The sequence below is a fragment of the Maniola hyperantus genome, chromosome 5 (assembly GCF_902806685.2).
Source record: "Maniola hyperantus chromosome 5, iAphHyp1.2, whole genome shotgun sequence".
NCBI classification, from domain to species: Eukaryota; Metazoa; Arthropoda; class Insecta; order Lepidoptera; family Nymphalidae; genus Maniola; species Maniola hyperantus.
Genome location: NC_048540.1, coordinates 8,114,503 through 8,137,609, shown reverse-complemented (window position 1 = coordinate 8,137,609; position 23,107 = coordinate 8,114,503). Strand labels below are relative to the sequence as shown.

The 23,107-nt window shown below is 35.5% G+C and overlaps 1 protein-coding gene across 1 annotated transcript; it reads left to right on the top strand.

Moving 5' to 3' along the window:
• Nucleotides 1-1,447: 1,447 nt before the first annotated feature.
• LOC117982252 (uncharacterized) lies at nucleotides 1,448-22,807 on the top strand. Its single transcript, XM_034968574.2, has 5 exons — nucleotides 1,448-2,089; nucleotides 6,483-6,583; nucleotides 12,795-12,866; nucleotides 14,678-14,800; nucleotides 14,968-22,807. The coding sequence occupies exons 1-5, from the start codon at nucleotides 1,861-1,863 to the stop codon at nucleotides 15,403-15,405; spliced, it is 963 nt and encodes a 320-aa protein (XP_034824465.1). The 5' UTR covers nucleotides 1,448-1,860; the 3' UTR covers nucleotides 15,406-22,807.
• The last annotated feature ends 300 nt before the right edge of the window (nucleotides 22,808-23,107 follow it).

Here is a 23,107-nt window from a genome sequence, read left to right as displayed (position 1 = left end):
ATGCACAGTTGTTAGGCGCGAACTTAAAATTCAAATATGGAACGAGAGTGGCTTTGAAGTTTTGATCTTGAAATCTGGCAATGCTCAGCCTTTGATTTTTTAATTTTGAACCCGTTCCCATAGTTTGACTTTGCTTTAACGAGGTAACAAGAGAATCAATAGAAATGTTTATTGATCAACGACTGGAAGTGAGGCTGTGTAGAACTACGTGGTAGTTTAGTAGCATGTATGTACGTTGCCCTATCTATGTACATGCTTTCAAATATTACAAACTTAAGATAGTTCTGGGTTATATTATTTTAAGTTTAGATATCAATCGTATTATTTATTGCACGTATTGTATCTGTCTGTATTTATTATTTAAACAAACAGTCTCAACTGTCAATGCCTTTAGTTAAGAATAGGAAAGATCGCTGCGGGTTTCGTCTTTTCAGGAGTTTGGGGGAGTTGTTAAAAATAAGTTTCTTCAAATTCCTCATCCGGATAAATCTATCGTTATGTAGTCTGCTAATACAATAATTGCGCACCTATAGGATCTTGTAGGTTAATTATTATCCTTTATTGGCCACTTCCTATTATATTATCTATTAAGTTTGCAATAACGGTGATTTTTCGGAAGACGACGAGTGTGCGTGGTTCATCGCATAACTACACGCCTAGTGGGTCAGTGCCGCCTACACGCAATTCGATAAAACTTTGCAACTACTTATTTTCCTACCTAGTTACCTGGCGTGAGATTTTTACTTCTAGTTCTAGTTACTCAATAAATATCCATTTATACATATAGATACCTACGTAGTAAATATGTGAAATTCTTATATACGATGAAAACCTATAACCACATACTTAGTACATTCTTGTAAAGTACCTACTAAGTAACTGGCAAATAGTATGTTTTTAGATATATTTGTTACCTATTTATTTTCCTGTGTCTATACTAATATTATAAAGAGGAAAGATTTGTAGATACATGTTTGTAATCGATGATAAACTCTGAAACTACTAAAACGATTTTAATAATTCTTTCATCATTAGAAAGCTGTGTTTTTCAGAAATCAGAAGTAACATAGGCTATACATTACATAATTATGTACCACGGACGAAGTCGCGGGCAAAAGCTAGTAAGTATATAATTTGCATATGAATAAATTATTTATAACTGTTCCGAAATATCGGAACTCTTAAACAGTGAAGGTGAAAAGTGAATGACTGTTTTAAAGAAAGGTTCATGCATGAAATTATTTTCGCTGAAGACTAGCGAAAGTGTGTACTAATTAATAGTGCAAAGTATTGATCAATTGTTTCACCATGGTTCTAAATATAAAATTTCGTGGAGGAAGACAAAGTTCGCGCGCAATACGGGCGCGGGCAGGTAGAGCGGGCGCGGGCACGCGGCGGCGGCGTACCGCGTATCGATTCCGCGGCGCCTTCAGTCGGCGTCCGTCGAGCGCCGCGCTGCGCCGAGTCGCCGGCGAGCGGGCGTCGCCCCTCCCGCGGGCCCGCGTCCCTTACCCCGGCCCTCGTTCACTGAATCTCTCGTCGACGCCGGCAAACTCGAACGACCTCTTTTCGCAAGCTAACGTCGCAGCCGCGTCCGTTTCCCGCCGCGAAACTGCGCTCGATCTTTACGTGAATCTTTCCAGTCTGAACTTACTTCAGTTATCCTGTTTAAATATTTATTTTTGACTAATAGAGGATTTAGAGCGCGATGTAGGCATTGCTGCTTCCATTTCTGTTATGCATTTTGAGCTAGCCAGGTAGTAAGTCGTAAGTCCGCGCGTGAGTGCGATGCGTGTGAGTGCGCGCGGTTGCGGGCGAGCATGGCCGGGCGCGCTGCCGGCTGCGTAGGCGCAGGCTGCGATGGACTGCTGCAACTACGGCGAGTACCGCGGGCCAGCGCACGCGGCGTACGGCGCGGGCGCAGGCGCGGGCTGGGAGGGCTACGGCTACGCGCCGCCGCCCTACGCGCCCTACGCGCCCTACGCACACGCCTACTACTCGCCGCACGCGCACGATCCCTACATGCGCTACTACCGCTACGATTACCCCGTGCACCACGTGCACCATAATGATCATGCCATGCCGATGGGTTGGTATCTTTAAAGTTTCATGTAAATAACAAAACGAGATTTTTAGTTATTTGTATGCATTATACCTAGTTTTTTATTTATCGTGCAAAATGACGAAAAAATACGACTGTAGTACGGAACCCTCAGTGCGCGAGTCCGACTCGCACTTCACCGGCTTTTTATGTAATTTCTGGTAAGACAGATTTTTGGAATAATAAACTCGTAAGTAGTAATCATTAGTTTAAATTGCATTAGTTAAGCTGTGTTAGTAGGTAGGTACCATCCGAGAAGTCAACTTTTGGATAGGCCAAAAGTTATTTTGAGGTTATTTCTTTAAAACCGACAATCGCGGCAAGACTTAAACCCGCATTTTTTCATTTATAAAGTGTGACGACTAAGTACCTACTATTTTTAATAATTGTATAGGTACTTACCTATAGTATAGCTGACTCGAATTTCTCAAAATCCTATCTTAATGGGAGTCTACATTATACTTGAAGAAAACGTGCAATATCATCTGATTGCGCTGGATAAGGTACGTTGACCCAAGTTGGTAAATGGATGGGTGACTGACTTTGAAGGTGTAGAGAAGAATTTGGCATCTGTCAGTCCCAGCTGCTATCACTAATATCAATAACTTCTAACCGTAAGAGTTAAAATGATAAATTTAAGTTTTATACGAAAGGGTATGGAAATTGGAAGTCCACCTTTTATTAAAATTGTTCAAAGAAAACTCGTACCAAAATAAAATAAAATAATGCAATTAATGGCTAGCGCTCAAGACCCTCTACATGTGGTATGTATGCATTTATTATAAGTAGGTAGGTACCTATAGTTAAAACGTATGCAAGTGAATTGTTGTCATCCAAATCCATTTCCAATATCCATTTAGTAGTTTCAGTGTGATGCGCGAACAGACAGAAAAAAATAAACAAAAACACTGCTTTACTCTCTATATATTATACCTACTCGTATAAAACAGCCATCTCTGATTCCTTTTTATGTATATTAATAATGTAATAAATAGAAAATGTATTAAATAAATAAATCGTCTTTAAGTTACACGTTTATTATAAGTAAGTTTTGTTTTATAGGTTTGAAGGTTTGAAGGTACTTAACTACAGTAGGTAGTTTCTTATGTATCGCAAGTACAAAAATTCAACCCGTTAGGCAAAGCAGGTAGGTACCTATAAAACGAGAGGTGTTAAATTGTCGGAAAAGTTTTTCCAACAGTTTCGACATTTCTATAGAAAAGGTTTGCAGGTTTCAAAAAGTTTAAAGGTTATAAAAAAAGACGTGCTCTTTTATGTTTTCATGGTTTAGAAACAACCTTTTGGTGAACTCTAGAAAAAACAAGCATTAATTAACAGTACGCGACAGGTTGAGATGGCAATCGGGGAGGAAACGCCCCGCACAGCCGCACAGCTCCCGCGCTAACCCGGTGCGGGCGAGCACGAGTGACGTGCGGGTGTGTGGTTGGGCGACCCCCGCCTCATATACTCCGATTGTCATCTCGACATGTCGCAGACTATAGGTATATGCTAACAAAATGCTTTTTAAACGGGAATTAGGTACGATGTTTTGGTAATTATAATCTTATTCTTTTTCAATTTAATTTGCCTTTAAATTTAACGAACCCTGTAAGTTTATTTAATAACATTATTATTTAGGTCCGCTTCAAACATACCTATCCACTTCTTTCGCGGTTCGCCATCCAATCCTTTTTTTTCCTACTTTCCCTATCATTTTTCCCTAGAATTTTCGAATTCATTATCGAAAAACCGAAGAAATCTGCTAACAAAATATTCTGAAATCACTTTTAAATACACAATTGGAAGGTTATGGTACCTATTGTGACAATGCACAAAGAAAATCAATTATATCCTTCAGTATCCTATATCTACTAATTCCTTGAACGTAATTGAATTACAAGCATAACTACCTACGTATTATAGTTCGGTTAGTTTAATCTTTGAGCGGAGTTTGTTTACCAATATGAGAGAGATCGGAATCCGCACGCGTCGCGAGGCGACATTCTGAAGTCTGAACAATGAAGAATGAAGTAAGAATTAATGTTTACGTTTGGGCGGATTTCTCGGCGTCTACGTCACGTGTCTATGGCGGGAGGGTGGGGCCGCGCTACAGGTGGTCCCCCTCACCGTCGCTCGTCGCGCGGATTGATTGCCCGCTCGGCGCGCAGCCACTCTACATATTGACCGGGGCGCTAACACCCGCGTCGCCTCTCACTATGAACTTTGCACAGGCTGCGTGAATACGACCGCGTCTCTTTTCTAACTATGCGGCTGTATGCGCTATGTGGAACAGGAATGCATGCATCTGCACGCCTGTTACTATGCTGGTCACTTTTACGTTTTTAAAATAAATATAGATTAATATTTTAAATGACTATTAATTTAGTCCCGGACCAATTTTATATGTTTAAATTTATTTTAATTAAGTATAGTTACAAATTAATTTCGAATAGAGTTATGGAAGTTAACGGAGTCATATTCTTAACGTCCCTAGAATTAAGTATTTTAATTTCGTCTTAGGTAAATGGTGTAGCTACCAACCCAAGGAGAGTTGGTAGCCGACCTAGTTTTGGACTAATATGAAGAAAAATACCTCACAATAATAGAATAGGATTTAGGATTAGGAAATCACAGATACACGTACATGGAATGTGACTGTCGAAAATATACTGACTATTGCAAGTCACAAATAATCACATTAAGTTACGTCATAGTCGCATAAACAAAATAAAATGAATATGGAAATATCATTTTTGTCACGCAATTAAACGCGAACTTGACAGAGCAATTTGTATTATAATTTTTATCATTTACATTAGGGATGCTTTTAAAAGGAGATATAAAAGTGTAGCAAGATATCATTTACTTAATACATTTTTACATAAAATGTGGAGTGAAATGGCAGATGAAATCGATATCTTATTTGACATCACATATCCAAGGAATATCTACAGGCATATCTAAACCATTGGACCATTTAAGTGTTTCGTGTAGATATATTATGGCTGAGAAAATATTTTTGAAATCATTATTTTAAACTTAGTCGATCGAGTAGGTACATATTATTGCGTTGACTCAAATATCTGTTAGATTACATTAGAATAACGAATAATAGTGAATAAACATAGTCATATTCAGAGAAGGGTTTTGGCCATAGTCTACCACGGTGGCCAAATGCGGATTGGCAGACTTCACACACCTTTGAGAACATTATGGAGAACTCTCAGGCATGCAGATTTCCTCACGATGTTTTCTTTCACCGTTAAAGCAAGTGATATATTTTAATTGCCTAAAACGCACATAACTCACAAGTTAAAGGTGCGTTTCCGGGATCGAACCCTCCTGAATAAGACCTCCTGAATAAGAGGCGGACGTCTGAACCCCTAGGCTATCACGACTGGGAATATATTATAAACTTAGAAATCCCAATATTATTAATGACAGTAGAAAAGTATGCAATTAATCATTATTTAAGTTACGAGTAGGTATCCTAAAAATATCAATCGTATCAAAGTTATGAATGCCGCCTAGATACTTTCGTAAATGTGTAGAGTGGTGTAGAGATGATTCTACGATGACATAGTATTATAGACAGACGATAGCTTTTGTTTGTGAGTAGGTACATTCGTTGGACGCTATGCGCTGAATTAAACAATAATTTCAATGAATAGAAATGTTTTAAAATATTTATCAATTTTAATAAGTTATTTACATTTTTTAAATCTTTTAAAAACCTTTTAATTTTATTTATTTTATTTATCAATTATTTTGTAGAGTCTATATAAATAATAATTCAAAATGTTTTATTGCTTTTTTTATTTATGTGTAGACTAGGTGCTACGCGTTACGGTTACGAGACTACGAGACGAGAGAAAATACCGAGTGACTACGCGTATACAATTTGTTATGCGCTTGAGTTACGACAGTCAGGCTATGTGGCAGGTGGCATATTATGCCTTTTACGATATGTACAATCTTTACATAATAAATAAGATTTAATAAAATATTTTTTGTGATTATGGTTCCTTACATTTCATTTTTTTAGAGCCTCAATAGCTCAACCGGTATAGGAGTGGATTGAAAACCGAAAGGTCGACGGTTCAAATCCCGCCCGTTGCACTATTGTCGTACCTACTCCTAGCACAAGCCTGACGCTTAATTGGAGAGGAAAGGGGAATATTAGTCATTTAATATGGCTAATATTCTTAAAAAAAAAAAAATGTTCTACTTTTTATCCCGGAAAATCAAAAAGTTCTCACAGAATTTTTAAAAACCTGAATCCACGCGGAATAAGTCGCGGGTATCAGCTAGAAGGCAGGTACTAAAAATAAAATTGTGCCTGTTGTACCTCTATACCTACATTGATATTTTGTCCTGACAGACTATGGCGCGTACGCACTGAAGGAGGCGCGAACGCGACGAGCTTTGGCACGCAGGGAGTTACGCACGCAACCTCCCGCACATCTCTCCTTACCGCACACGGTAAGATACGAAAATCTGGCGAACAAAAGTAGACTTATGTCAATAAGCGCTGAGAGAAACAAAACATGAGAGGGCAGCATTGCACTACACCAAGTATACTCTGTCCACGGGAAGAAGTATAAGGCTCTCTCTCTTACGTAATCCCATACAAATGACGGAGACAAAAAGCTTACGCGTTAACCATTTTGAGTAACCAACCAATCACAATCATAATCATTTATTTATTTTGCTCAGATCTGGTAGGTACATGTATATTGTTTACATGGGATCTTAAAAATTAGATAATTACATATTATCCTGCCAAGCATGACGTGCAAAATTAACTGAACCTAGCATCTCATTTCTTTCTTAAAACATTCTTACGTCATCATGCAAAAGTTATTAAAAACGATAGTATTATTACAAACATGTTTTTAAAAAACATTCGATATTCAATTCGAAAAACAGTTTCGTTTGTGATTAGTTGGTGCCTCATAATGTAATAACTGATTTTTGCCCGTAGCCTCACCAGTTCAAAATTAGGTCAAGCTGCCAATCTCGCGTTTTACTTATCTAATTTTGATTTAACTTTAATCTACGAAATTCTCGGGTCAATTGGTCCAGATGAAAGTTGCGCACATAAACAAAATATTACCTATAATATAGTATTTACAATTTTACAATAGAAGTTTTGACATCATTTAAGACAGTACTAACTGATAATAATAGTTAATACTGTCATCATATTTATAATAGATTTGCTTACAACTTGTTGCACATTGGTACTTGTAATCACGGGAATTCGCTGGGAATTTAGGTTTTTAAAAATTACACAGAAATCCTTTGATTTTCTGGGAAAAAAAGTAGCATCTATCCGTCCTTGGGATGCAAACTTTTTGTGTATAAATTTCACACACACAGGTCGACAGACACACTTTTTCATTTACAATATTAGAATGGATATACTTAATTTGGATAGATAGAAAAAAAATGCTATAACCCTGCTCTTAATAGCAGCTAGTAAAATGCTAGCTGACTAACTTGAAATCGCATTCCAAATTACGAACTTGGCCAAGAGTAAGACATAATACAGAACTGTATCGAAAGATTAACTCAAACTGGATTTCACTTTCTACGAGTATTAAAAATAGCGTTACGAAGAGGAATTTCTCGTTAAGTAAAAAATAATACTGTGTAGATAGCAGCAGTGAGTGTCATGTGAGCGTACTCGGAACTAAATGTTAGTGATAAAACATCTGTCAACAAGAAGATTATTAGACACAAAATGTAAATTTTAATTTCTTGTATTGTAGGCTCAGTGGAGCGCTTTGAATCGAAACAAAAAATAACTGTCATTATGTATGGCAGACTTGTATATATGTCCATTTCAGTGGTCACTACTATCAGGAGTTGTGCTGTATGTTTTACCAGGACTTCAGGGTTTAGATTCATTTATGAAGTCTATGGCGCGGGTGTCTAATGGTCTACGCAATGTATCACGATGACGTCTGTTACGTAGACAGCTACGCAGTCTTCTACAATCTACACTGATGAAGTGAATAATTCGGCACATGACTTTGATATACATTAATGCTTACATAATATGAGTATAATAAGTATAACATACGAGCAATTCTTCTTTATTTTTTAATATAAGATAATTGTTAAACTAGCCGTAAGGATATGGCTACAAGAATGCGTAGCCATCTACTATACTGCTACGAAAACATTATAGCAACGCAAAAAGAATGAAATATTTAAAAAAAATATTTTAAATAGAAAAGTGTTATCATTATATTATGGTTTTATCACTGAAGTAAAAATCTAATATATCTAAAATAATATTCTTATATTACGTACCCACAGGTATTTTTTGCAAAAAAGAATTTTGTGCCAAAACTACACCAAAAGTTTTCACATAATATTACTTTAGTATCTCTATATAATTACTGTCGCATTCGCGTCTCGGTGAAATATCGTAGCAGTGCGCGGCGTCCATTTCAAAATATAGGTCAGTGTCAAAGGACACTACGTTTCTACTGCCCACGTTGCGAAACTTGTTCTCTTTCATTATCGCTCCCTAATGCTCTTTACGCACCATACAATAAGATCGAATTTAACTAAATCAAAATAAGTACGAAACTTCATGATATCTATCAGTATGAATTAGTTCCGCTTTCAACTCTATAAACGGTCATGCATAACAGTTTTAGGAAAAGTTTCGTTAATAACACATCTGTCGGATTTGGCTTCGGTAGGTCGTTGCCTTCACTATAGTTGCATAACCTTGGTGCAAGGACCTAATGTACATGCTAAATAAACTTTTAACCATTTAATTAACTACATAGGTATTACTGGGCATTCTATTTAAACAAAACGTATAAACTCTACAGATATTCCTCAAAGTAAACAACACATTGTTTAAACATTGTCACTATTTGTTTGTACACTCTTACACACTTACTTTTATGGATTTGTGTCTTAGCTTAATTAGTGAAACAGGCAAGGGTAAAGATTTAGTAGCCTCATATCGGTATACAAGGATTATTTTTAATTAGACTTGAATGACTTACAGAAAGGGTTACCAAGGGTTAAGGGTTATTGCCAACACGATGGGTTGTCAATATCACTACCCTTTATTATAAATGCGATAGAGTGTTTGTTTGTTGGTTTATTGGCTTGTCTTTTAATCACGTTGCAACGGAGCAACGGATCGACGTGATTTTTCCCATAGGTATAGTTAAAGCCTGGAGAAGTACATAGGTTATTTTAATCCCGATAAATTAGAGAGTTCCCACGGTATTGTTAAATAAAAAGCTAAATCCACGCGGATTAAATCGCGGGCATCAGCTAGTAACTGATATTAGGGAATGCGGAAGTAGAGTCATTGAGTGGTTACGGTGTTATATTATTATGAGACAAACGAGGTACAAAGGCGCTAATGAGGGCGGCGGGTGTCGCAAGGGTGTAGCCGGGTGGCGGGGGGAGGCGCTGGTGGCCCATGAAAGCTGTCAGCGGTTGATTTTTCCGAGTGTCGTGGGCGCGCTGATCGATAAGTCACGTGGTTCGCGCCGCTCGCCGCTTGCCGCTCGATAGTTAGCCTCTGCAAATCTCCCGCCACTACTCTAATGTACCGTATGGCTAGTTTTCAGCGGTGGAGGCATTGCGTAATGACTTGTAAAGTCTTGCTAATAAAAGTTACGAGTAGCAAGCAAAACTCAGCATAATATAATTTGCAATTATTTGTGACCCAGCAAATGTAATATTTATTTCTTATTTATTAAGTATATTATTTAGGTAGCTAATAATATTCAAATTATTTGAGAGTTTTGCTGCGTATAATGTGGTAAAAAGTTTTGCTTTCTTATTACTTTTTGTAGCAAGCGCAAATATTGGCAGATTATTGTGCCACTAGATGAATGCCACAACGCTCATTCATAAAATAAAATGCCAAAAATTAAAATTCTATTGGTATCTAGTACTTCCTGACTAATTAACAAATAAAAGAGAAATAATATATAAGAAAAAAAATTAATATCACATAGAAACAAACATTTTAATGAAACTTTTCAATACTAAAAAAAAAATTATTACTAGATGATGCCTGCGGCTTCGTCCACGTAGATTTAGGTTTCAAAAATCCCGTGGGAACTCTTTGATGTTGCGGAGTAAAATATATCCAGCCTATATCCATCTCCGGGATACAAGCTATATCCGTACCAAATGTTGTAAAAATCGGTTAAACAGATGCGTTTTTAAAAATCCTTAGGGACTCTTCGATTTTCCGGGACCAAAAGTAGCCTATATCCTTCCCCGGGATGCAAGCTATAATCTTTGCACCAAACGTCAAAATTAACTAAACAGATGGAACGTAAAAACCTGGCAGACAGTCAGACAGATATACTTTTGCATTAATAATACTAATAAGGCTAAAAAATATTGCAATGGATATCAAAATATTTACATCATAAATATATTCTACTAACTACAACTATTTTGTAAGTATTCGTATATTTAGAGAGTCAAAAAGTAAGATTCAAGTAGGTTCAATTCAAAAAGTAAGTCATTGCTGAAATATCAAGATGTATAAATGTAAGGGCTCGTAAGAAGCTGCAGGGATTTCCCAAGATGTGAGGGATGCAGTACTGCAACGTAGAAGTGCAGAGGGAGTGACGGGCATCGATCGCGCCGCGTCGCCCCACCCCACATCCAACTAAACGTTATCTTGTACATACATACATTACATACTGTTTTATATACACAGGTACTTATAGTGAGAATTATCTAATCGTTTGTATTTATAAATAGCAGGTAGAGAGATATCATGTTTACATAACAAGCCTTGTCGATAGCACGCGTTGTTGACAGGTACGGTGGCTCGCATTCGAAATAATTCGTTAAAGTCGTTGGTAAGAAAACGATTTAAAAATATTCAGTAAGAAGCAAAAATGCTCAATTTGTTAAATGTTGTACAGAAGCATGCGTTATTTTGCGGAAATTTATGATAATATGTGTTGGTGGTGCGTATTGCTTGCTTAGTGGCTGGCTTTTCCTGTATGTTTAGCAGTGGGAAGGCGGGCGGTGCATATCGCATGCTGCGTGTTGCATCATACAAATTTTATCTGTTTCAGCAGATTATAGCAAATTAAGTTTCTTGTTCATTGTACAATTGTAAAACATTTACTGCTGTTACTACTCTTAATAATGGTAAAGTGTTAGTAGCAAGTAGCATCTGACAGAGATAAACCACTTAGTTTATGTTGAAGAAGTTATGGACTTTAGATTTTTGCTAGTCTCTAAATAAATCGTAAAACTGCGATTCAAGCAATCTTTGAAATTGATTATGTGCTAAGTTTATGCAGGCTTAAAAAGACTTGAAAATGAACTAAACATAGGTGATGAACTAGAAATCAACAAAATAATTTTTTGCTAAATTAAAGGTAAATCTTGTTAAGTTATCGATTTCAGTTCCATTGCCGTCGTACGCATAACCGCTACCTAAATAGACAAGCCTCATTTCAATCTCGAGCATACTATAGAAACCGTACTATACGTGTAGGTACAGTCTTTGTTTTCTTTTTACTTATAAAATTAAAAACTCTATAGGTAAATCATTCAGGTCAATCATTTGGTATAATAACATAAAATACTAAAAAGTATTTAACATGTTACTTTAAAAAAAAATTATAAGAAAGTTTTATCTACGCGACTATAAACATACCTACCTAAACGTGTGTGAGGAATTTTTTAAATAAAACACGTCTTGTTATATTTTGTTAAGTAACATCAAATGAAAAAAAGATTCCGACGAATTGAGAACCTCCTCCTTTTTTTGAAGTCGGTTAATAATAAGTAACCTTATGTACCTACATATTTCTTCACAACAATAATTCAATTATTTCAATCTAAGATCCATATAATATTGTAAATGCGAACGTATGTCTGTCTATCTGTCACATTTTCACGACCTATCCGCTTAATCGATTTTGACGAAAGATACAGAGGTAGATTGCTTGGCGAAGATGAATATAGGCTACTTTTAATTATTTTTTAAGCCGACAAAAGAGTATTGATGATTTTAAATCATAAATCCTTTATTTTGCTAGAATACATGTAACAATGGTGGTAAATTTTTAAGGTAAGTAAGCATCAATGTAATGTTTTGAAAACGGCACTAGTATTTCTTGATATTAGTATTGGTTATATTATGGGTTTGAGTGTGGTGGAGTCGATAGCCCGTTTTCAGTTACAGCGTTCCTTCCCTTCAAGCCTGATCGATATCGGTGAAGCCTTTTCCTAAAAAACGCGAGTGAATTCGCAAGCATATCAGAAATTGTTAATTTGTTACAAATTTATAAATATACCTTTTATTCAAAATACTTATCTACTTCCTATCAATACAGACGGTCTTACAGTCAACAGACAGATCGGAACAACTCCACTTGAGCGAAGATGCGTGTAAAAGCGACATCCATTGTAATATTAGATCTGTATCCCTGTTCCCACTAGATTACAACATGGGGTTATTCAAAGGGCGAACCAACAAATTACTAAAAGGCCGGCAACGCATCGGCAGTTCCTCTGGCGCTGCAAATGTTCATAGGCGGCGGTAATCACTTAACATTAGGTGACCCGCCTGCTCGTTTGCTCGCTATCTCTATTAAAAAATAAATTAAGCTGGAGCTCTGTATGAAAATTTTAAAATATAAAAAACATATTTTTTTATTTACAGCCACCATTGGAATGTGGATTAAATGGACGTGGGTCGGCGTACTGCGAACCACAGATGTGGCCATCTTATCAGGTAGCTTTAACTTTAAAGAGTATGATAAGTAGTTCATTCAAATATTATACCTCCATACGAAAGTGTGTCTGTCTATCATTCTATGTGTCTGCTAGCTTTTCACAACCCATCTGTTTAAGCGTTTTTAACGAAATTTGGCACAGAGAAAGGTTGCATAATTTTTGTCCCAAAATCAAGGAGTTCCCCAGGATTCTTAAAACCTTACATCCACGTAGATAAAGTAGGGAGCATTGTTGATTGAGCACAGAGTTAGCTTGCATCCTGAAGACGGGCACAGGTTACTTTTTAATCGGGAAAATCAAAGAGTTCACATGGTATTTTATAAAAACTAAATCCACGCGGACAAAGTTGCGGGCATCGTCTATTTTGAATTATGATTACCTATTCTATGTGTATAATATACCCATACCTAGTATCTAATGTCTATAATAAAGCAGTATACAAAAAATCCTCATAGGCACACAAAAACTAAATAAAAATCTAATGAATTTGAAAGAAATATCTGTTATCTGACGCCATGTTGTCAATTTTGAGCTCTTTGAGCTTAACTTAACTTGCATTTGCAACTTAAAAATGCAGATTACAAAATACATTCAGAACCTTTGATTGCTCTAGATTTTAGTGTTTTCTGTTTCTGTTTGAGTCACATTAGTTTTCATCGTTATTAACATAATTGCTAAATGTATTTACGCGTACCCATGTGAAAATGTCCGGAAGTTGGAGTACTTCGGCCACATTATGAGAAATAGCAAATACGACCTCCTTCAGCTCATTATTCAGGGGAAAATAGTCGGCAGAAGACCACCAGGCCGTAGAAGAACATCGTGGCTTAAGAATTTACGCCAATGGTACGGGAAGAGTACCCGATCTCTTTTCCGAGCAGCAGTGTCCAAGGTGCAAATAGCCCTAATGATTGCCAACCTCCGATAGGAGACGGCATTTCAAGAAGAAGAAGATGTGAAAATGTATTTTGAAGTCAAAAGAATTTTAAACATAGTCTGTACAAAATGACATCTCACGCGCCGTTTTAACTCTATGGGTCAACTGTCATGTCATATTCACCTTTAAAATAAGGACGAAAATCATACTTTTGACATAAAATTAACACATAAAGTTAGACGTGAGACGTGAGAAGTAATTTTTTACTCATTTGGTTTACTAATGAAAAATACCTTAGGGCGGTTTCAGACTAGCGTATTATACGCGCGTATAAGCTCGTTTTTGGAAGCGCATGTAGGCGCGTATAGGCGCGCCTTTTGGCACACGCTCAACTCGGCAGGAAAGGCATTCCGAACCAGTGGTAGATGCATCCGACTATTCGTAAGCACTTGTAAAAGTTTAAACGAATAAAAAAGATTTTCATTTTCATTTTCGTACGAGCGTTGACGCGCTTCTAAGCTCGTATAAGCGCGAGCCGCAAGAGACCACCACCCACCGGGCTACCTATTCGAGCGTACACGCCGAAATATGCCCGTATACGCGCGTCCAGTTTTTTGAAGCGCGTATGTAGCGCGCGTGTAAGCGCGTATGCTGAAACGACCGTATACGCGCAAAAAAATACGCTACTCTGAAACCGCCCTTAGTGTCAGGGTACCTAACTTAAGTAAAATCAAATGGCTACTTAAGTTGTATTCAAATACCTACGTATTTCAATTACCTTCTAGTAATTTAAATATTGCGCAGCCCTGGCCATAGGTATTATAATGTGCGAATGAAATGTTTTAATCCAATATATACCTACATGTTTTATTTAAACGTATCGGCATGCCTACTCGAATAAAGATTTATTGTTATAAAATTCGGTTTTACAGATGGGAATGTTAGGAAACGGAAACTGGGGCGGAGCAAGTGCAGCAATGAGCGGCTCATGGGCTTCTCGAAGCATGTGTTCCCGGGAGCCAGTTCGATACGCTTCTGATTGTCGTCTCATGAAAGTAAGTTGTTCAAAGTTCGTGTTATTCACAGAATATGTTAATGTAGGGTTTGTATGATATCTCACATTACAAGCCCCCTTGATAATACCACTTGGTACTGGATTTTTACATAGGTAGCTACTCGGAGATGTGGAGTAACTACTGAATTACTATTCGTTTTATTTCAGAGTTCGAATCTACATGCCCCGAATCTTGTCTGTGCTCAGGATGGCAGATCTACACCTTATCCTACATATGAGGATTCACATTACAGCGGGGAAAATGGAGTGAAACAAAGTAGCATGCAAGAGTTTTCTGGACGCACCAACACTCCATCAGAAGCGGTTCGACCGGCGTGCGACCATTTAATCCCAGAGCAGCGACGCTCTCCTCTCGAAGAGAAACGGCCTCCGGTTGTACCTCTCCCAGCCTTCCAGCAAGCCTTTGGCTCTACCGAAATCGGTAAATTCGCAGAAGCTTTCAGTCGGGCCGAGGTCGCGCATGAAACTGAGGATTCCTCGGATAATTTCATGTTTGAATCGTTCCACGACTGGGACGGTCCACCCGAACTGCAATGGACCTCACAACCAGCATCACGGGAAATTAAATGTGAAGATAACTTTTGAGGATATCTTCACGCTAGTAATTTCGGGCGGTTTCGCCTTATAGGTAATTAGATAATTTTTAGTTCCACCACCACGTTGCCAAAATCAAGTAGCTCGATGTCGGAGTTACCCCGACATCATAGAACTAGGATGTGATACCAAATTTTTAAAGTGTAAATTCAAATGAAATAGTGGGGTGACTTTAAATACAAATACATAATAATATGATATATATAGTTATTCCCTTTAACTAGTTTTAGACAAACCTTAAGAGATAAGATGATTAACCGTTAGTGTGGGATGAGGGAATGTAGGTAGGTATGGCGATTAGATGAAAGATGAATCAAGATTCAATGTGCCTTTACTCGAAGAGCCCGGCCGCATCGCGCGGCGTCCCCCGCCCCGGCCCAACTCGCCACGGATGTCGATATCATAATTTTACAATAGCAATTTTAGGGACCAACGTTTAGACAAATATACACGACCCTCTCGCGTACACGACCTATGCGCAATAAGCTCAACGAAACGTAAGGTTCAGTCAGGGAGTTTAACGAAATTTTTAGGAACCCTAGTTGAAATAATATGACTACTGAATGCAGATTTAAACGATCTGTTGTAAAAAATAATCGAAAGTATTAATTATATGTTCGATAAATCATTAGTGTATCTAAACCACGAGTTTACGGCGGTTATTGGTTACAATGTATAAAAGTGAAAACCAATTCCTGATTATAATAAAATTAGTAGGTAATATTCGCTATACTTATTAATATAGTGTAAAATGTTAGGTAGTACATTATTCATCCAACAAAGAATTAAGATTTAATTTTAATTACTTCGTGAATAATCAGTGGTAATAAGCTCTTTAGTTTAACCTGCACAGACAAGCTAGGGTAGGTACCTACTACGTAGTAATATTATTATGAAGTTTTTAACGTAGAAAATATTAAGGCTAAAAATTATACTAACTAAAAATAGAAAATATTGCGGTATGCCTACCTACCATATGAATTGATTTTCTTTCAAAGTATCACAAACTATATCTACTCCTTATTATAAAAAGTTAGCATGATTTAGGATTCGTATTAAAATATCCCTTTATTGACTTTTCTTTCAACCTATACCTTTTTCTAGACTAGTAAAGGGGCATCAAAGACGCCGCGCGGAATCATAATAAATAATAGATAATAAACCTTTGAAAATTACTATTAATGAATAATATTACAAAATATGACAATCGTATAAGTATTTAGGTAGTTAAATTTTTAAAAAGATTACTTATGAATAAGACAGCTTTTTAAGAAAATTGCTAGGGTCCAATGAATTCGAGATAAAAATACCTATTGTGGTTTTGCATAACAATGTAACGATTTCTAACTTCTGAATTACATACTGCATACTGCATTTAACTAGTCAGTTTAGAGCTACTTATTTGGACTCTTGATTTATCAAGTTGGACCTATCATTTCTTTCCAATCGAGGTTTGATTAAAATACCTAATATATTGCCAAATACAAAGTCCATTTAATATTATTTAATTTATTGTTTTATCTGTGATAAATAAATGGTGATTTCATGTTTTTACTAATTGTTTTTAAATACTTACAAGGAATTGTAGTTATTTTATATTTAACTAGTTGACCCGCCCCGGCTTGGCATGGGTATGAAACCCGTGTTCAGAAGAGTTCAGACATTTTTACGGTTCCGTACCTCAAAAGGAAAAAGGAACATTTATATTTATTTGTCTATCTGTCGTGTCTGTCACAAAAACCTATAGAATTTCCCGTTGACCTGGAATCGTGAAATTTGGCAGGTAGTTAGATCTTATAGCACAAGTAAAGGAATAAATCTGAAAACCGTGGATTTGTGGTCTTAGAGTGTGGAGTTAGTGCGTTGGTTTTATTTTTTCTGTAAAATATACATAAACTTCTGTTGGTCACTATTATTTCAGATTTTTTGTTTGGTAAACTTCGGAGATAAGGAGGGGGCGGTATTTTCTCGACATTTTGCACAATAAATTAAAAACTATTATGCATAAAAATAAATATAAATCTATTTTAGATTTACAGGTAAATTCCTTTCAAATAACACCCTACTTGGTCTAGTTATCTTACTTTGAAAGTTGAAAATACTAATTATTTGTTCATGAACACATTTTTTTTTGAATGATGTTACCACAAATTTACGATTTTCGGATTATATCCTTCATTTGTGCTATAAGACCTACCTACCTGCCAAATTTCATGATTCTAGACCAACGGGAAGTACCCTAGGTATAGATTTTCTTGATAGACACGACAGACAGACGGACAGACAGACAGACAGACAACGAAGCGATTCTACAAGGGTTCCTTTTTCCTTTTAGGTACTGAACCCTAAAAAAGACAAGTAATTTTAACTTTAAACCGCAGTTCTTCACCAAAAAAGAAGTCTATGCTAGCTACAAAATAATAATAATCATAATAATTATTATTAATCACAACTGGAAAAAATTAAGATAGTATCTGCTGCTACCTAGCTTTTTTGTAACTACTTTTTCTTCCTTCTTCTGAATTTTTTTAGAAGAAATACTATAAAATTACACATTAACTTCCATTGGTCTTCGTATTTATGAAATGAATCTATGTGTGTATCTGAACCTCTTTCGACAAATCAGCAAAATTAATGGAGTGCCTTATGTAATTATTATGATAATATGAAATTAGGTGGAAGAATTTTATTCTAGTCTAATTTGATGGAACACCATAATATTATAGTTGATAGCATAATGAAACCTCTTTTAAACCGAGAATTTCATTAATGAGTAGATGTGATAATAAACTTATTTAAAGTTATTTAACATTATACATGTAAAAGCGTGCGTAATATACCTATTTAAAATATTATAAAACTTAGTCAACGTGTGCGCTAACTTTAAATACAATATATATATACAAAGTAATTTGTTATATAATGAGTTTAATTTGTGTGAATATTTATAGAGTTACGAGATTATTCTTAAATTTGTGTTGTATTATTATTTTTGGAACCTATTGATTCAATAGGTATGGAAGTGTTATATTATACTTAATTATGGCATCTGAATATTTACGTTGCGTAGGTATCTGTTAATGTTCAAGATCTTGAGGAAATTCTGAAGAGATGCTTGACGAAAGCTATAATGATAGATAGTTCTTCGACGTTACCAGAGCAGGCCTACTTTACTAAATTAAGGCTAGTTTACACTAACTTTGATTAGTGCGAATGCAGGTGTTTAGTAATCAGGGTAGTGAAGTGAATAGAAACGTGTTTTATTTTTATGCGAGTAGCCCCAACCCGCGCGCCCTTCCTCCCCTTTGACTCGCAGTTTCAGAAGCCAATTCCTTGAGAAGTTGGTAGCTTGCGCCAGGAATCTTACTTTCACTAATCCACTTTCTTCTTCTTACTCTCCTCTCTCTTTTACTTATCCTTTTTCGTTCTCATAGTCTGCTTGGCCTTGCAAGTTCCGATTCCAAGAGTTTATCAGTTTCAGACACTACCGCGTTTATGTTCAATATTTCTTTAAGTATTTCTTGCAATAGCAAGCGCGTTTGTTGTTGTTTGTCCATATTTGCTGTTCGACGCCCAACAATTGAACTTCACTAAGCGCAGGAGCTAAATAGTATTGGACACAACCGCACTAAGGACTCACACTCGCAATTGCTAAACACCTGCACTCGCACTAATCAAAGTGTATACTAACTAGCCTTTAAGCACGAACTTTTATCTTTTACCAAGCAACTCCTCAAAATTTCCTCGGGCCCTCAGGCCAAGAGTAGTTACCTAGATTTTAGCCAAAATTGGAGTTAAGTCAGTTGCATGTTATAAGTTCTGTCTATAAAACGTACTTACTTAGTCTTCGTCCATTCATTTGATAAACTCTAGTCTCAATAGAATAATATTCATTGTGTGTAATATTGTACTGAATTGAATTCGAAGAACAGACTATATTAATGTCTTTTGGTTTCAATAAAAATTTGTTTAAAAAATATTTAATAATCTATTTATTAAATATAATAATAAGTAATGCTAAAAAGTACCTCAGTAATTCTTTTTTATAAGACCGAATTTATTGTTCACCACACTATTATTATTGGTTATACACAGATGGCATGTTTAGAAAGGCTACACAGCTTATCGAACTTAGCTGATTCTGCGTAGCTTTCATGCATCTAGATTCCCTAAGTACTTACTGACCATTAACTAATGTTTACTTACCACTTCAAAACTTATAGGTAGGTGTCTCCAACTTCACCTAGAGTGTTATGGAGCTTTTATTACACAAAAATATGTTTATCTAATAGGTATTTATTGCTAAATTGTTTTTACTTAATTTGTTAACTATATTATTTTGTGAATATTAATACAATAGCAGGTAATTTACAAATTTCTGAAATTAGTTCTGAAATAAAACTTCACGAAAATTATGTTTACGCAGACTCAATAAGTTGTAACGTTGATATTATGCAGTATCGTCACTGATGCGTGAATAGCGCAAAAATGAGCGATTTTTTTATTTTATCAAATACGATTTACTATCTACTTAAGTGTAGGAACTTACGTATGTCGTACCTACTTTAAATATTATAGGTACAAAAAACTTACTTTCAACATTGAAGGATTATTATGCTAGCTAATTAACTTTGCAGTTCAATTTAACATTTTATATTAGTTTCTGGTTTATTTTATTAGTTCAGTTTTTAAATCAGCACTAATTTGCTCATATTTTGCGTATGTAGTTTTTTTTACAAATATTTACTTAAAATGTTCGGTAGGTAAGTACTGTGTTAAGTTGCGGTTTGTTATTTTAAAAGGTTAATATTAGATAAATCAAGCAAAAATAACTAAACAATCTATGACTATTCTATTTAAATGAACGGCCAGTGTTTTAATTATTTGGCGTTATAGAAAGAAAATGCACGACTTACGAGCTTCATACCACAAGTTTCATAATTATCCTAAAATGGCACTTAATCAGTAGCAGCGAAAATAATGATTTTTGATTGATTTCCAAAGAAACAATTTGAAACAAATGATGTATTTATTTATTTCATGTATTATTCAACAGATAGTTGATTCCTGCCACGAATAATTTATTTACGTATTTAATTTTTAATTGTATGCAAATTTTAAATAGATATAATTTAATAGTCACATTATGTACAATGTAGTCTGTGCCACACTAATGCATATACAATATATATTTCCTTAGATAGACTTATTTTTATTTATTTAATTAGTGATTTTTATAATTATTTATACTGTAGAGTTGTACAGAACGTAATTTTTAATATTCTAAGTATTTTACGTCGTTATATAGAGCTTCCCGTTTGATCTATCCTACTATTTTGTCTACCACCAGAGTAATTATCACAAGATATTCCAAATATCTGCATTCAGACATTTAGGATTAGGAGCGATACTTTAGTTTTAGTAACTGTTTGTGGTCGTCGATGTATTTGTGACAGTCGAAATAAGTAAGTACCCCATTTATATTTATAAAAAATGTTGTTACAGTACAAAACAAAATTAAACACATTGGTTGTATCATTCTTAATTCGCTTGAATAACCTATACCTATAGTTTAACGAAGAAACAGAAAATCTTATATTCCATATTAATGAAATGTAATTTATTTGGAATATTGGTATGGATTAGAATTTAGATGATGCCCGCTACTTTACCCGCGAAGATTTAATTTTTAGGCATCTGCCAGCAACTGCTCCTTACGTCTAGTGATTGAGAATAGTAAGAAGCAGATTTTCAGGGTTCAGTAGGTACCTCAAAAGAAAAAACGGAACACTTATAGGATCACTTTGTCTGTCTTTCGGCCTGTCAAGAAACCTACAGGGTACTTCTCGTTGACCTAGAATCATGAAATTTGGCAGGTAGGTAGGTCTTATATCAGAAATTCGGGGATAAATCTGAAAACCGCGAATTTGTGGTTACATCACACAAAAAAATTAAATTGTGGTCATGAACTAATTAGTATTTTTAATTTTCGAAGTAAGATGAATATACCAAGTGGGATATCATATGAAAGGTCTTAACTTGTACATTCTAAAACATATTTTTATTTATTTTTATGCATCATAGTTTTTGAATTATCGTACAAAATGTCGAAAAATACGACTTTAGTGCGGAACCCTCGTTGCGCAAGCCTGACTCGCACTTGGCTGTTTTTTAAAATCTCGTGAGAACTCATATATTAAAGGGGTCATGACCCTTAGTAATGAAAAATACGATGCAAAGTCCATCTAGACATTTGGAGTCTGCCATCGCTACGCATTCTGGTGCGAGGTCGCCATTCCAGAAGGTATGAACTGGTTCAATCTTGCTGTGGACCCTTACAGCGATTACGCACTAATCCGATCCAAATCCGTGAAAATATGGACATAATATGTCGTAGATATTTTTTATAACATAAGCTACCTTACAAATAGTTCGTAAAACGAAAAGGAACGTAAGTATTTTCACGGACTCGGATGGGTTGAGTGCGTGATCGCTCTTAGTTTTCTATGTATAAACCTATACTTGTTAACAATTCCAAGAGCTCTTAACAATTACTGGAAGAAGCAAGCATGAGATGAATTTATTAGGTTCCTACTTACTCGTGTTCTTTAAAATGAATTTTAAAATTCATTTTCAAGATTTCACCTTTCTTATCTGTTCTACAAATATCTAAAACGCATGGCATCATAATAATATATTTCACTGAGAAAACACCGTTGCTTAACAAATCCGTGTGACGTCATCACAGCTCATGAAACTAAAGATGGCGAGGTAGCGTTTTCGCGGCAAAAATTGAAACGCAAAATTTATATGCATTTTTATTACACTTATCGATCAAAAGAAATATTTGTAAATTTTTTGGTAGTTTATTATCACTTGAGGATTAAATTACGATACTTTAAAAAAAAAGGTAAAAATATTGGATCTCTACTTATACGAAATTTAAGCATACGGATGGACTATAAAAAGGTAACAAACAACTCACACTTTCGCATTTATAATATTAGGATGGTAATTTATAGGTTTATGGTAATACTAACTTATTATTATTATTTATTGTTACTAAACAGTGCGTTTCATAAAATTGGCGTTGATACTTTCGTTAGTTAATTTATTGAATCGATGTTTTAAATGTTTTGTGTGTGATATGGACCTACAAGTACTTATGATTCAAACCGGTAGATTTATTGAGGATTAACTTAGAAAAGAATGTTTAATACCATCTCTAGTTGATAATATTTATTATTGTAAATATTTAATTATGTTTGAAATGTTCATTCATATCAATTTAGAGAAACTGTTTAATAGCAAATTGTAAGATTTTAATTCAACATTCACGGTCATGTTTGATTTACGGACGTCAATGTACAATTAATAAACTCATTTTACTGAACTTTCGCATCTTTTTTTATTTCAAGTACTCGTAATTTGTTTACATCTTGAATTGGCTCCAAAGCTACAAGTTTCGTGCATACTTAGGTTTTCCTCCTACATGAATCCCATGTTTGATATAATGTCAGTTGATTTATATCTGGAATGAGGCCTGAGGCCTCACTTCCTTTTTTGTATAATCTGCCTATACCTGTTCATCTGCTAATGCGATCTTTGATGGACAATTTAATAGATAAGCATGATGTCACAAAGTATCCGTGAAAGAATTGTTGGTTTATGTTACGTTTAATTGCAAAAATTA